Source organism: Pteropus vampyrus, unplaced genomic scaffold, assembly GCF_000151845.1.
Source record: "Pteropus vampyrus isolate Shadow unplaced genomic scaffold, Pvam_2.0 Scaffold509, whole genome shotgun sequence".
In the NCBI taxonomy this organism is placed as follows: domain Eukaryota; kingdom Metazoa; phylum Chordata; class Mammalia; order Chiroptera; family Pteropodidae; genus Pteropus; species Pteropus vampyrus.
Window position 1 is genome coordinate 1,585,270 of NW_011889290.1, and position 14,477 is coordinate 1,599,746.

The 14,477-nt window shown below is 47.2% G+C and overlaps 1 protein-coding gene across 4 annotated transcripts in view; it reads right to left on the reverse strand.

The window, feature by feature from the left end:
- Positions 1 to 7,251: 7,251 nt before the first annotated feature.
- Positions 7,252 to 14,477, reverse strand: part of GMDS (GDP-mannose 4,6-dehydratase) — a 602,961-nt gene continuing 595,735 nt past the window's right edge. For all 4 annotated transcript variants that reach the window (XM_011383245.2, XM_011383244.2, XM_023524913.1 and 1 more), the window contains 2 exons: positions 7,890 to 7,958; positions 7,252 to 7,677 (listed from right to left, as the gene is read on the reverse strand). In XM_011383245.2, coding sequence (XP_011381547.1) covers positions 7,615 to 7,677; positions 7,890 to 7,958 — 132 coding nt within the window. In that variant the 3' untranslated portion in view covers positions 7,252 to 7,614. The remainder of the gene's footprint in view (positions 7,678 to 7,889; positions 7,959 to 14,477) is intronic.

A 14,477-nucleotide genomic window follows, 5' to 3' on the forward strand; every position in this document is an offset into this window, starting at 1 on the left:
GGGTGCCTGGCCAGGCTACCCAGGAGGGACAGGACGCATCCACGGTGGATCCAGGCCCTGGATACCAGCATTCTCCCTGGCTATTAGTAGCACCTGAAGCAAAGCTGGTTGGAATGATAATTTCTACCTACATGCCACATCTTGGAGTTCCTGGGGGAAGGGTCTCATTTGCTTCTGAGTCCAGTTGCCACCCCTGGATCCTGCCTGTTGTCACAGGGCCTTCTCTTTAGACTCCTCTCGGCTCATTTTAGAATTGGTTCATGAAGCCATTAGCCCTTCCCACCCGGTCATAAACAAATGTCCTGTTAGGGGCAAGATTGATGGTGGCCCTGTAGCAAAGCCAGCCAGGCTGGTCAGAATACGATTCAGCACCAGCAGTCATTCTTCCGCCAAGTAGGGGGCTTTGGGGGAGAGGCAGGGAGAAAAATGACGAAGAGACTTTGTCAGAGTGCTCACCCCATTAAGTTGTGGCGAGTAGGGGAACAGAGGGCAGGCAAGCCATAAACTCAGGAGAGCTCTCAACAAGCAAAGCCTCGCTTATTCAGACAGTGGCCACCAGGCATAAAAATCCCACTGAGATTTGCTATGGGTCAGACCCTAAATGCTAGTTTCTGAAACCCCATTTTCCTGAAAGCTCCTATTTCAATTTATAACAAGGCCAAGAGGTTCCTTGTAAAGAGCTTTTATTAATGGCTTTTCTTTACTATTTTGGCTCTATATTCATAGCCAAAACTTTTGAGGCCATCTCCCCTTTTTTGAGTGTAAATCCAATATAATCATTAAGTTTTGTGTCTCTGTCTCTATTCTCCTGTCCCTTTCTTTGCCTCTGTCACTTTCTCTCATCCCTCTCTCTCCCAGGCCCTCACAGATGGCCTTGAAACCCCTAAGTTTCTCCCAGATGTCCTTCCTCTAGTCGGACGGCCTCCTTGGTGGCCTGCAGGCCCAGGCGCTGAGCCCTCTGGGGAATGGTTCAGATGAAGGGGACCAGAGCTTACTCCCAGGCCTTGGCCAGACCTGGGGCCACACGGGAGCAGGGGTTGCAGGTCCAAGTCAGGTTGAGAAAGGAGCAATACTTAATTAAATGAATTCCAGCTCCAAAATCCATTCAGAGGAATGAAAGCCACTTCTCCACAACATTGTAAACGTCATTAGGAGTGGAAAATTGAGCAAAATGTACCATGTCTGCCTTATTGGAAACCAAAATACGGCGTAGAAAGCATAAGGCCCAACTTAGGATCTTCGCTGTGCTCTTTTCCCATCTTACCCTGGCTCCAAAGAAACCCTCTGTTTTCTATTATTATTTTTTTGTTGTTTACTTGATTTTTTCCCTCACTGATTTTAAATTTGCAGCATATTGAGCGTATTATAGGAGATGCAGTAGGATCTGGAATTTCCTTGCCTACGAGTGAGGGTCTTCTAGAGGTGAGGGAAGGGCGTAGTTTCCACCGGAAACACAACCCAAGAGGAGAGGCCAGGTCTTCTTGGTCCTGAGAGGGCGTGGCATTGCTTCTAACTCAGAATCTCCCTAGTTGGCATTGAGAAGGTGACCCCAAAAGCCTCAGTGTCGCTTCCCTAGGTCTCTTGCTCTTCCAGATAAGGCCTCCCTCTGTTGTCCCAAAGAGCATCTTCTTTCTCTGGTCCTCCTTGGGTTCCTCCAAGCCTGACAATCAACACTACTTGTCATTTGGACTAAACTGCCCGTCCTCTTCTCCTAGCGTCTAGGGAGACTGGGTGGGCTGCTCATTTGCCCTCTAAGTCAACACACCTTGGTGCTACTTGGGTGGGCATAGGAGTACAATTTGTGAGCCCAGGGAGTAAGCAGTGGGTGGGCAGCCAGAGCCAGGCCGTGGGGCCTCTTCACTGACCTGGGTGGTGATGCCCTGGATCATCAGTTCTGGGGCCTTGTAGGGTCTAGGAACATAGAGGAGGCTCTAGTGAGGGGCAGTTTGAGGACATTTGGGGATGATTTAGATTGAGAGGTGAGGGAAGGAGCGAGGGAGAGATAGACAGAGACAGAGAGAGACCTTCCCTCAGCCGCTACCTACTGGAGGGAAAAGCAGGAAAATCAACACATTTAGCGCCATTGACTCATAAGGCCTCCGCATTTCCTTCAGTATGAAAGCAGGTCATTGGTCCCAGAGCCTGGGCCAGGGTCTTGTTAATCGCTACAGTTGTGAAACTGGACAGGAGTCGGGAGCACGTGTTTAGGCGCCGATCAGATATTTAAAAATCTGCCAGTGGAGGAAAAACGAAAACTCTTTCCTCCCGAGTGGAGCAAAATGCATTCCTGTCGCTGCAAAGTAAGGGCTCTGGAGGCTTCGGATGCCTGTCCCTGAAGCCTGATGCGCCGGGCCCGTGTCGTGGGGCTCAGCGGTCCCCCAAGGTGGGCAGGTCCGCAGCGCCTGGGAGGCTTTCCAGAGCCCGGGCACACAGGACAACAGAGGCCGCAGAGCCGGGGCCGGGAACCCGGCTTCCTTGTGGTTCCAAAGAGGATTTTTCTTATTGTTACGCGCGAAGGACACAGGCGGACAACGGCCGGGTCTCGCAGCGGGCGGTTCGGGTTGCGGCCCTCTGAGGGAGGCGAGCTAACCAGGTGGGAGGGTGTCGCTGGAGCCTTCTCCCCAAGGGTCCCAGGGAGAGCCGAGGCGATTGGCCTCCACCTTTGTTCCCACAGGGGCTGCCTAGGCGCTAGAAATTCCTAGAGAGAACTCAACGGGGGTGATCGTTGATTTCTGGGGGTGAACTCAACCGGGGGCCCTGCTTGGCTTCCTGAGCTCCCACTCTCACTCTAGTTCCACGGAATATCGGGTTGGTGCAGAGCAGCGATGTACAGTGTTTGGTGACCGGGAAATAAGATGACATTGCTTTGCATTTGTCAGCTGGCTCCTAGGCGGGCCTACCCGCCGACTCAGTCTCCGGGAACAGGTCCGTGGAGCCAGAGGCCCTGGGGTATCGCCAGGATAAGACCTTTCTCTCCCTGGCTCTGCCTGGGAGAAGTGGCACAGCAGGAAAGCCTCGCCAGAAGGCCCTTCCCAGGCAGCTTCCTCGCCATAAAAAGCCAGATTCCAGCCGAGGTTCTGACCCCTTCCAAATATACATTCACTCGCCGGCGGACAGCCACTCTAGCCCAGGCCTCGGGCTGTGAGGCTTCTTCACAGGCTGGGCCCGCTCACCGCCTCCCAGCATAATAGTGGGAGTCGGGGTTCCTCAATTTCACTTGCCTCCCCTAGGTCACCAACCCATCTGCTCTCGGACTTTGGACCCTAGGCTTCTGAGCGCCGGTGCCGCGTGCGCCCTGAGCGCACCGGCACATTAGTGAGGCCAGGGATGCGGCTGTGGAGGGTTTTCTTCTTAACGACACTTCTCCATCACCTCCTCAGCTCCCCGCGGGTGCTCCCGGGTGGGGAGCACGAGGCTGTCGGCGCCCCGACACGTGTGCAGGGCCAGACCGCCGCTTCAGGGCGGAGGGACGCGCTGCCAGCGCATGCGCACGCGCGGCGCTGCTCATTCCCCCGCGGTCTGGAGTCCCAGTAGCTCGGCCCCTTTCCTCTCCGCCGAAGCTTGGAAGCCTAGAGACCTAGAGCCTTGCCCCAGGGCACAAAGCTGGTGAGCCGGGTGCGCAGACCAGCCTAGGCCTCCGCAGCCGCCGTCAGGGCTCTGCGGCACAGCAACTAAGTGGTCCCAGTGCCAGCGGCCTTACGCTTTGGGCATGCACACAGGCGGGCACCTCGCCTGGGAGTGCAGATATCAAAAGGGGCAGGTGAGAATGGGGCGTCCGCTGTGTGTGACTCCTCACCCTGGAGGAAGGGCGGGAGCCGGGGAGTAGACGGCGGGGCTTGGGGTCAGCCCGCGGTCGTCGGCGCTCTGGCCGAGGAAACGGGTGAGGGTGGGGCGGGGCCCTGCCGTCGTATTTGTAAAGGAGGCTTTGGGAGGTCTTTGGGGATAGAGCGCACTCCGGGGAAACACGGGCGAGCCCACAGCGGCCGTCTCCGGCCCGCCGGGAGGCAGCGGCGGCCTCGCAGGCCCGAGACAGTGAAATGGCTGGAAGTCCAGTCGCGGGAAATGATACTGATGGTATACCCCCTCAAAATGTGCTCTATGCCCCTGGCTGTGCGCTGGGGAGGGAGCGAGGCTGGGAGGTTGCGGGGAGACCTCGGCCTGAATACTGCTTGGGGCAGGGCAGCAGCTCTGCGGAAGAAATCCGTCCCAGACCCTGAATGTTGAAAAAAACACTGGAAATGGTGGGAACCCCCCGACTGCGGAGGGTGGGCCAGCTCTCCCAGAGGCATTGTGTCCCAGTTGTTGCTGCTGTTTGTGAAAATATTCAGTATCCCAGTGACTGAAACCCACAAGTTTTGGAGGTGCCAGTGGCATGTCGGAACATGTATATCTGTTTGTAAGTCACGTCCACACACACAGACACACGATCTTTTCTGTAAAACCCGGGTGGGAGCCCTCTGCACACCCCCACTCTCCATGCCATCTACTCAAGGTTGCAGCTCAGGTCATGAAAAATATATGACCTGTGAACTTGGACTTAACTGGGAAACATCTTTAAACTGAGAATACCCGGTTGGAATTCCCAGATACAAACAAGATGCCTGGGGTGCTCTGAGGCTTTTTCTTGGGGCTTAGAAAGTTATTTGTAAACTACATATTAAAGTTATTTGAAATGAAATTTTAAAGTGTTGGCGCCTGCTATCATCATTAACAACACAGGGAGGGTCTCATTCACCAGCAGCTGATCAACAGGCAGCCAAGGGTTCTGTCGAATCTAGTGTTTGGTACTGGTAAAGGCGACTAAAGGAGAAGGAGCAGTTTCTGTAGGGGTGTACTGGCCCACGATCTTAGGCCTGAAAGCAGGTTTCTTAAAGAGCCACCTTGCATGGAGCATTATCTTCTCAATACTTTAGCACTTCCCTTAAAGATTCTGCACACTACAGGGACAGGCCTTTGCCTCTAAGCAGCTTGAAGAGGTGTAGTATTCTGGACCTAGCTCCCTCTCAGTTTTTTAAAGACAAAAGGCAGAAGACATAGCCCAGGACAGAGTCTGGCAGGCAGGTGTGCCCGATAGTGAGGCTGCTTGGTGGTCCAGGTATCCATGTACCTTGTTGCTAATTTGTGGCACATGCATGTGATTTGACTGCTTTGCTCTTATATTTGAGTACTGAAAATTTAATCTTCTTAATTTTTACTTAAAAAAAAAATCATGGTGGAAGATATTTCATCACATCTAAAATGAATAGTCAAAGCTGGCAGAGCAGGAAAAAAAGGAAAAATAAATTCACTGAAATTGAGTTGAGATTCAAGATAGAAACAACCCTTTAATAAGAATATTCTTAAAGGATGTCCAAATGAAATTAACAGCATGGAAATAAGCAAGCAAGTCTCTCTTTTTTTTTTTTTCTCCTTTTAAACACACGCTGTAAGGCCTAAAAGCCAAATGAGTGTCCTCCCCCCGCCCCTAGTGAGGGTGCAGGAATAGAGATAAGGTTGCAACCAAAAATATGTTTCGTGTCCTTCAAAAACTGATGCTTCAGACCATTTTGAGAAGAATAATTTAACGGGCTCCACTGGAGTCCCAGTAACCCCCTGCCTAGAATCTCTGCTGGTCTTCACTGAAGAGCTTATTATGTCTTTAGGCTAACAAGCCACAAAACACTGAACTGAATGGTGCCATTGCAAGCCCTAAGGTCCCTTGAATGGCCTCTATGCCTGGGTATGGGATGAGGTGGGGGGTTCAGGGAGTCAGAGGGGGTTCCTGTCCATCAGAGCCAAATCTAAAGGGAATGTGTATGAACGTGTTTATTTGTGAGATTTGTGAGTATGTCTGACAGCGGGATTGTGAGTTGTTTGCAAGTGAGTGAATGTGTGCGTGTGTGAGATGGCATATTTGTAGGTGTGTATTTGTGTTTGTGTTTGAATGTGTGTATCGAAAACTGTGAGTGACAGTGTGTGAGTATGTATGTGTGATTGTGTATGCATGTGTGCCCACCAACCTGCCTAGTCCTGGAGGCCCAGTCTGCCAGGGACCATCTGTTTCCAATTAGCAGCATCCCGATCCAGAGAAGGCCCGTCCTGGGGCAGCTTCTGAGAAGGGGGGGGTGCAGCTCAGGCCACCCCAGTTCTGCTCCATCAAAGCTGAGGCTGGCCCTGGCCAGCATGCTGTCGCAGCAACTCGGGCAGCTACACAAAGAGCTCTCTTTCCTGCAGCCAGCCCTTGGAGCCTGGGTCCTCCCCCAGATCATAAACCTGCTGGTGAAGACATTCAGAAATAGTTACCCATACTCACAGGAGCATGTGCAAAGGCTGGAATTCCATTTGCTATAAAGTTTTATTTTATTTTCCTTGGAGGAGGAGTGAGGGGGAGAAGAAGAGTCTTGACCTAATTTGTTCTACAGCAAAATATTGTATTTCATGCAGAAGTATCCACCTGCACACAAATCCTTGCTTGCTGCTTGTGGGTTCCATACGTTTGTATGTCCACCTGCCTTAAGCTGCGCAGATATACCATCACTGTTCAGGAGCACATAACATGAGGTCAAAGCCAGGCCACCTAAATGATGCACTAAGTGAAACTGGATTCAGTGATCTGAGGCCCAGCCTTAAACTTCCTTATTATAATTTCTAATTAATGCTGATGTAATTGAAGTGCATTGTGTCTGGCATATTTTAGGCACTTAATGTAAATTGGTTGATTGACTAAATCAAAATTAGATTTAAAAAGTGATCTAGTACCGAGAAGAAGTTAGAAATAAGTATTGTGTAAGATTTTGACCACAAGGAAAGGCATGGGCTCGGAGACCTCTGAGTAACCCAGGGGCTTTGGCATAGAATGTTTCAACAATATTTACTTACCTTCAAGTTTCTTCTTCTAACTCCCCTCTATTTCTAAAACCTTCTTTTGAGATGATTGGAGCCCAGTGGTTTCTAATTATAGTCAGCAGAGACCAGAGGGGATGTGAATGCCTGCTTTCTGCAGGAACTGGGTTTCCAAATCAGCTGGATAGAGTGACTTATTGTCACCAGGAGGGAGAAAGAAATGTCCCAGGAGGAGGCTTAGGAGGACACTCTGACCAGGTCAGACTCAGGCCTGGCAGGGGTCTGCCAGCAGGGGCTCTCTGAAAAGGGAGCAGGCCTGAAGGAAGCCATTTCACTCCAAGACATGGATTTGGGTGTTTTTGTTTTGGGGCCCTTATAGCTAGCCAGCTGCTTTTAAGACTTGGAGAAAACATCGACATTTACTCTTACTGCTGGTGCACAGAAAGGCCATTTTTTAATAAAAGAGAAAAATCATTTGAAAGCCTCACAATTTCAGTTGTCTAATGACATACTTTCAAGTAAAGTGAACATGTGACTAAAACATCTCGTTGATTTCACAAAATCACTCAGAAGAGTCCTCGACAAAAGGAAAGTGGGCCGAACCCGGAATGCCACGTCCCAGCTGTTGCAAACCTGCCGGCGGGACTACGGAGCAATGGTGACGAGAGTCGCCGGCAACTGTCGGAAGGGCGTGCCCCTCGCCCCTCCCAGGAATACGCCTGCGACCCCGAACCCGCTGGTTCTGCGCAGGGAGCAAGGCCAATGGGGCGGCTCAGGGCTCAGCGGCCCCGCTCAGGCATTGGGGTTGTTCCTCATGAGCTCCACGTCGGCGTCCACCATTTCCCGAACCAGCTCCTGGGACCCGGGACAGGGGGTGAGCGGTAAGGGAGGCGTTTCTGCCACTCTCTCCTGGTGACACCTCCTCCCCTGTGGTGGCCTCCACCCTGCCCTTCCTTGCCCACCTCGTACGCCCAGCTGCCTGCCCCGTCAGACCCTTCCGCAGGGCTGGCCCAGACCCGCCCAGGGGCGAGCAAGCCTACGGGCTCCACTCTGAAAAGGACACTCACATCAAAAGCGACCCGAGGTTTCCAGTTCAGCTTCTGTTTCGCTTTGCTGCAGTCTCCTTGCAGAAAGTCCTGTGGGGTGGAGGGAGAGAGAAAGCAGGCGTGGTCGGGGGTAGCGGGGTCCCGAGTCGTGGGAACCCTCGCCCTCCCACGGCTGTCTGCGCACAAGGCTCCGGTTTCCCTCCTTTTGGTCCCCGCCAGGCACATTGTCTCGGCTCTCGGAGCCGAGCCGTAAATCTTGCGAACGTCGCGTTGAAGAATGCGCTGCACAGACCAGTGAGGTCCGTGACAGCCTTTCAGTCCACAGCTCGCCCAACCCTCCCGTTCACTGCGTCCCACCGACGCTTAATCAACCTCTCTCAACCATTCTCTCTCTCTCTCTCTCTTTCTCTCTCTCCCCACCCGCCCCCCTCTCACACACACAATCTCTCTCTCTCTCTCTCTCTCTCTCTCTCTCTCTCTCTCTCTCTCTCTCTCTCTCTCTCTCTCTCTCTCTCTCTCTCTCTCTCTCTGACTGGGACGCTACTGTGAGAACTGTTTCGAATTACTGCACTTCTCAGACAAGAAGAAAAGTGAGTAAATCACCAGATCCGCCCCCAGCCTCATCCTGCATCCTGGCCCGCAACTCCTCTCCTGTGCAGGGGGACGCACCGCGCCCTACATCGGCGCGGCGGTTCCACCTCAAGCCACCAGCCGCGCAGCGTGGAGGCGCGCAGTTCTGGGGGACCTTGTTCCAGGGGCGGGCTGTGCGCTCCTGTTTCTAACCCTGCCAGTAGTTCGGCACAATTTTTCCCCGGCGGGCAGCTTCAAGCTTTTCTGACTCTCGTAAAATGGCAGTTCATACTGTCATTTAGCACAAGCACATGCACATAAAATGAAACTGAAGTTTCACGAAGCAATCCTCATCCTGATTGTCCAGGGGCACAAAAACAGTATTTTATATTCTTTTCCATTCCTTAGAAAATGCTGCTCTTGACTCACTTACTTCATCCCACGACTCACTAACGAGGGGCAACCCGCAGTTTGAAAACACTGCTCTGAAGAGCATGCACCCAGCAGCTTCGTAGCTCTCCTCCCTGTGCCCAGTGTCCCCCAATCTCCCCGTTAATTTTCAAACAAACGTCAAGCTCCTGTAGGAAAGACTGGGGCCGCCAATTGCTTGATACTTGAGTTTCTCATCCCATCTGTCAAGGCCTTATCAAAATGCAGAAAAATATAAAACAGTACGCCTACGACTCTGGTAGAGTCTGCTCCTTCAGCTTTACCAGTTCCGAGCAGAAACTGCAAACACACCAGGGCTTGGGAGAGTTTCCATTCATTTAAAAGACTTCTTTGAAAGGAAAACTGGCTAAAAGAAAAACTAGAGGAGTATAAAGTAATCCTGCATCTCAGCCTTCACTCACTAATTTTTCATTACAGCTCTTGAAGACTGAGTTAGAAGAAAATTGAGGTGAGAATTTCAAGATGATTTGCAAAAAGAAAGGGGGTGGGGAGAGGAAGGAAAGAAGAAGAAAAAAGAATGAAAAGTACTTCGAAATAGACCACTTTGGGATAAGATAAACATTTAGCTTTTTCCATATACAAATGTAGTTATCAAATAGTACACAAGATATGAGTTCTCAAAACAGAAGAATATGAATGCAGTATGAAAATAGCTGAACTTTAAACATGATAAATACCTCATCAAGACACTATTTGAGCTACACAGAATACTAAAGAACGACCTGAAATCAGTTATATCAAAAGAAAGTAACAGATAACTAAGCTGCAATTGAAAACCTTCCCCACTCATTTTCTTCAGACTCCCCTGAAAGGAGGCAGGCCTAGGGGGTTTGTTAGAGACAGTGAGAAAGGCCACAAGAGGCTGGGCAGGACCTGCTTCGAAGGACATCCTGGGCATTCACCTTCACCGATAAGCCAATCCTACCAAAGGGTGTCTGGATGCTAGTTCTGAATATCTGTACTTTTTGCTTGAAATTGTACTCTGAGAGAGTACATTCAACGACTCACGTCTCAATCTTCCATCGTTACTTTTTAGGGTTGAATAAATTAAACTCCCAAAGGCTTTCCATTTCACAATACACTCAAGTACTGATTTCCCCTCTAGAGTGTTAATCATAGTAAAAGAAGTTATTTCTGCTGGCCTCAAAAGTCCATACACAGATTCTTCAGGAAAAGTAGGATATGAAAATTAATAATTAGCAATTTAAGACAGTGCTACATTCAACTGGAAATATAAGTGGAAAAACAAATTAATTTATTTCTCTTTCCTTTCCCTAAATAAACTTGTATATACTTGTACAATACTTCTATTTTACTGTAAGAGTCACACAAAGATATTCATTCTTTTTCCCCAGAGGGAGCTGTGAAATGTGGAGTCATGAAGCAACATAGCTTTCCCTCAAATTCTATAGCAGTTAGCTTAAAGAAACATGGTTATTGTTTAATCACACACATAACACTTGTTGTAAATCAACTAGCATTGCATAGGATGCAATTCATGGCTCTGAACTTATAGTTAGCAAAACCCTAAAACCAAGTTTGGCTTCAAATGATCTCAGTAGGCTTGGGAAAGGGAGCTTTGTATTGTAATTATGTTTCCTGTATTTTTCTACGAGTAGCTCATAATATAAAAACAACTAGGGAACTACAATTTAGGGGAAAAATGGTTTTCAAAAGCTTAGAAACAGACATTGCTACCATACACTGTAAAAGTATTTCATTGAAACCAGAGACGCACCCAGTTAAATTTCCCAATTTAGTTTTGAGCCCAGTTCCTACATTCCAGTCTAGCAGCTTACTTTAACCTCCTGCCAAGGCTCTGTCTCCCTGAAATTTAATTAGACCAAAAGACCTTGTGAAGGGAAAGGAGAAGTTCCATCAAAACGAAACAGCAGCTCTTTATGCCAGCTGCAACTGAGCTAACATCTAGAGTAGTCCATATGCTTGTGCCCCAATCAGCTTTTAGGGAAAGATTAAGGACGTCCCAGCCTGTTTTACACTTCGCTGCTCCTGAAGGACTTTCATATCTCTTCCTATTTGTCCTTTAGAGAAAAAATATAGTAAATGATTTAGTCTGTAAGGTTTGTGGCACAAGGTGTACTTAAAAGGTGGCTTGGGGCAGGCCTGGTGGAGTGCATGTGGCTCTGGGATGACATGGAAACACTTCTTTAAATAGGCTTCTGCTAGGCCGAAGAGAAACGAGATTGTAGAAGCTATATTCTTCTTTTTTTTTTTTTGGGGGGGGGGGGGGGGGGGGCGGGGGGGAACTGTAGTCTTACAAGGACACCAGGAACTGCTCTTCTTATAGGACTGTGTGGAGTAATATGGACGGGGAGGAGAAAATAAGGCCACAATATAGTTTCCTTTCAAATTTCACAAATCCTCTCCACTAGGGTGTGATCAGCTCCTAAGGATGAGAGAGAAGAATGAGTTCATCTGTTTTGCTCTTCTTTTTTTGAAAGTTCGGTTCCTTCTCTGTTTATAGACTTAAAAGCTATAGTATAACAACAGGGGCAAAAGCTGAATTAAAGTGATGATTTTACGTACAGTTTCCAAAATGGACTTTGTGTACTGGGTGGTCTGGAACCTTTCTTTAAAAAAGATAATAAAGCTCTGAGAAAAATTTAAAGCATTTCTATGTGAATATGACATTTCCTGAACTTTGGCTCCTGGTATATTCACCATTTCCATTGCCATTCCTTAGGTGAGCTATACAGTTTCAACGTGTGATTTATTATTGTCAAATTCAATTAAGGTAAGCTGAACAGCATGAGCAAGAGAAAATGTATATGTCCATACATATACATGTGACTACTGTTGACTTGTTTGACCTTTAGGAGCTGTCCTTTAACTTTATGTCCAGGCATAAACTCTAAAGGCCAAGGCCAGTGGTCAGAGTTGCGAACAGCAGCACAGCAGGAGGGAATGTTTTACTGCAGCAATTTTTCAGGCTTTCCTGGCTTATGTTCTTGTTATAGTAAACTGATAAAGAGCCAGACCAAATCCTGGAAAAGTCATTAAGCCACTTTCTGAGCCCACAGTAGTTAACACGAAGTCCAGAAAAGCAGAGACCATGCTGTACCATTATCTTCTACTGTAACTATAGTTCCCTCTCCTCAAGTCTCCTGGGCACCTTTTCCTCTCCATCAATATAGCAACATATCTTTAAATGACATTGATTAGTTTTCTTTCCTTCCCCCATTTTATTTTATTTTGATTATTATTTAATACATTAATTTCCTTTGATACCCACCCACTTTCCCTAAAATAATTGTGGTGAATGTTATTAAATAAATTGTATAACATATATTTTCAAAGTTCACATTCTCAATTTTTTTCTTCCTCTTTCCTTGAGGTTGCATTGGGAAAATTTTAATATATATTTCAAATTTTGTGTTGGATACCATGTTTCCTCAACAGGTCTGCTTGTAAGGTTTGCAAAGGACATCTGTTTAGGTGGAGAAACATTTTAAGACTGTGTGCTCTTTTGGCAGGATGTTGTTAAATTTCTAATGTGCATATTGAAAGAAATTGACTCTTGAGTGCTATAAAGAAGAAGATGTATAGACAGTGGATGTTAATAAGGAAAATTATGGTTGATGAAAACCCTGGTGAAACGTCTTCAAGAATTTAAGCTATGGAACCGTGAGCAGCACTTGATATTCATTCCTTTCCTTCCACGTTTCTTAAAGAAAGCAAAATTGAGGAATAGTTCAGGTTCCAAGGGAATAAAAGAATGCCAATGAATTTGGTTCTTGATCTAATTTTATGTTAATGGAGAGTGAGCAGGAAAAGATTTACTCTTGGGAAAATGTTTCTTTTTAGAAAAACAGAATTGCTAAAACAAAACAAAACAAAACAAAAACAAACAAACAAACAAAACCCAAACCCAAAAAACTTCAGTAAAGTGGAAAAAACTTCAAAATTGCAAGAATATCCCAGTTAAGATTCAAGATATGCAACTGAGAGTCAGAAAGAACGAGAAAAAAAAAATTAAGTCTGAAATTTCCCCCAGAAAGTTCGCAATATAATGTCTTTTATGGAGCAGTTTAAACTCTTACATGTTCATAAATATATCCTTGGATTGAAACCTTCCCAAAGAGAGAGCGAATCTCAGAACAGTAAGAAATGCGGTGGCCTTAATAACAGTAACGAACATTTCCCCTCTCTCTTCCCTTTTACTGCTGTATATCAACACAAACTGAAATTGAAGCCAGGCATCCCCTTTAATGACAAGGGGTGATAAGAGACAAGGAGAAAACGGCAGGCTGTCTCGTCTGCTCAGGAAGCTGGACTCAGTGGGACTGTCCATCAGCAGGGGCTGACAGAATGCCGGCAGAGCCCAAAAAAATGTTTGGGCTCGACCTCAGGGAAATTGAGTCAGTCAGCACTGGCTCCAAAGAGTATACTGACAATAGAGATAGAGTGGCAAAGGGAGCAAAACAGAGTGAGCAGGCCCTGCATCATGTCCCTGTCCTCAATTACCTGGGGAGAGGCTGCTGGGAGGCTATCAGCACAGGGCAACACACATGTACCCTGGACTGAAACTCTGATTGAGCTCTGTCACCTCCACTGGTGGCCTCAGACGTGAGCCCCGTTAGTTATGACTATGGATGTGCTGTCCTGACCTCCTGGGTAGTGCCTGAGAGAATCTCTAGGAATTCGTGACCCCTTGGGTTGATCCCATTTTTCTTGGCTGGAGACCACTTATTTTCAATTGGTAGAATTTGTCATTTGGAATCAGTAGCAATTAAGAGCTACCACACAAAGGGAAAGGAATCCATCTACATGTATACACCAGACACTTATGAAAAATGTCTACCTAGCACGATAGAGCTTTCTTGGAAAGCTCTTCCTTATATGTCTTCCTTATATGTCCACTTGTAAATAAAGCCTAATGCGGTTAAAAATATTCACTTTATAAAGGGAGAACCCAATTACTAGTATTTTTAGTGCAGCCTATATATAGATACATCTTTTTTCATTTGTATTTTTAAAATACAAAGTTTTAGCATAAAAAGAGAAATGTAGTTAGACAAAAGGGGCTCTCTATAAGACACACAGACAATACAATTATGTAGGACATAAACTCATTTAATTTCTTTTTAAATAGAGTTTCAAAAAATATTCTGGAGAAAATCCTTTCAGGCAGATGTGCTTGAGATGTGTAGAGACAAGGAGAGTGATTCGTTCTCCTCTGGGGAATATACACACATATTCCATACAATTTATGCCATACTGAAACCCAGCTTCTCTCCCTTGTTCTAGGCACACTTCTGCCATCTGCACCATCCAGCCTAGTAGGCCTTCAAGGCCTGTCCTGTTCAGCCAGGCACTGATCTGACCAGGCTGAGCAGAGAAAAGCACTTCTCATAAGCTCTACCTAGCATCTTCTGGGGAGCTGTCTACTCATAGGTGGTGTTTAATAGGTGCTTTAAATAGAATAAGCAAATAAGATTTGGGGATCTAGTTTTGAATCATACCCATTTATGAGGTACTATATCTTTCTGTACCTGTTCTACATCTATAATTATAATTATAGAGCTAAGTTTTTTGGTTAGCTTTCTCTCTCTCTCTTTCTCTCTCTCT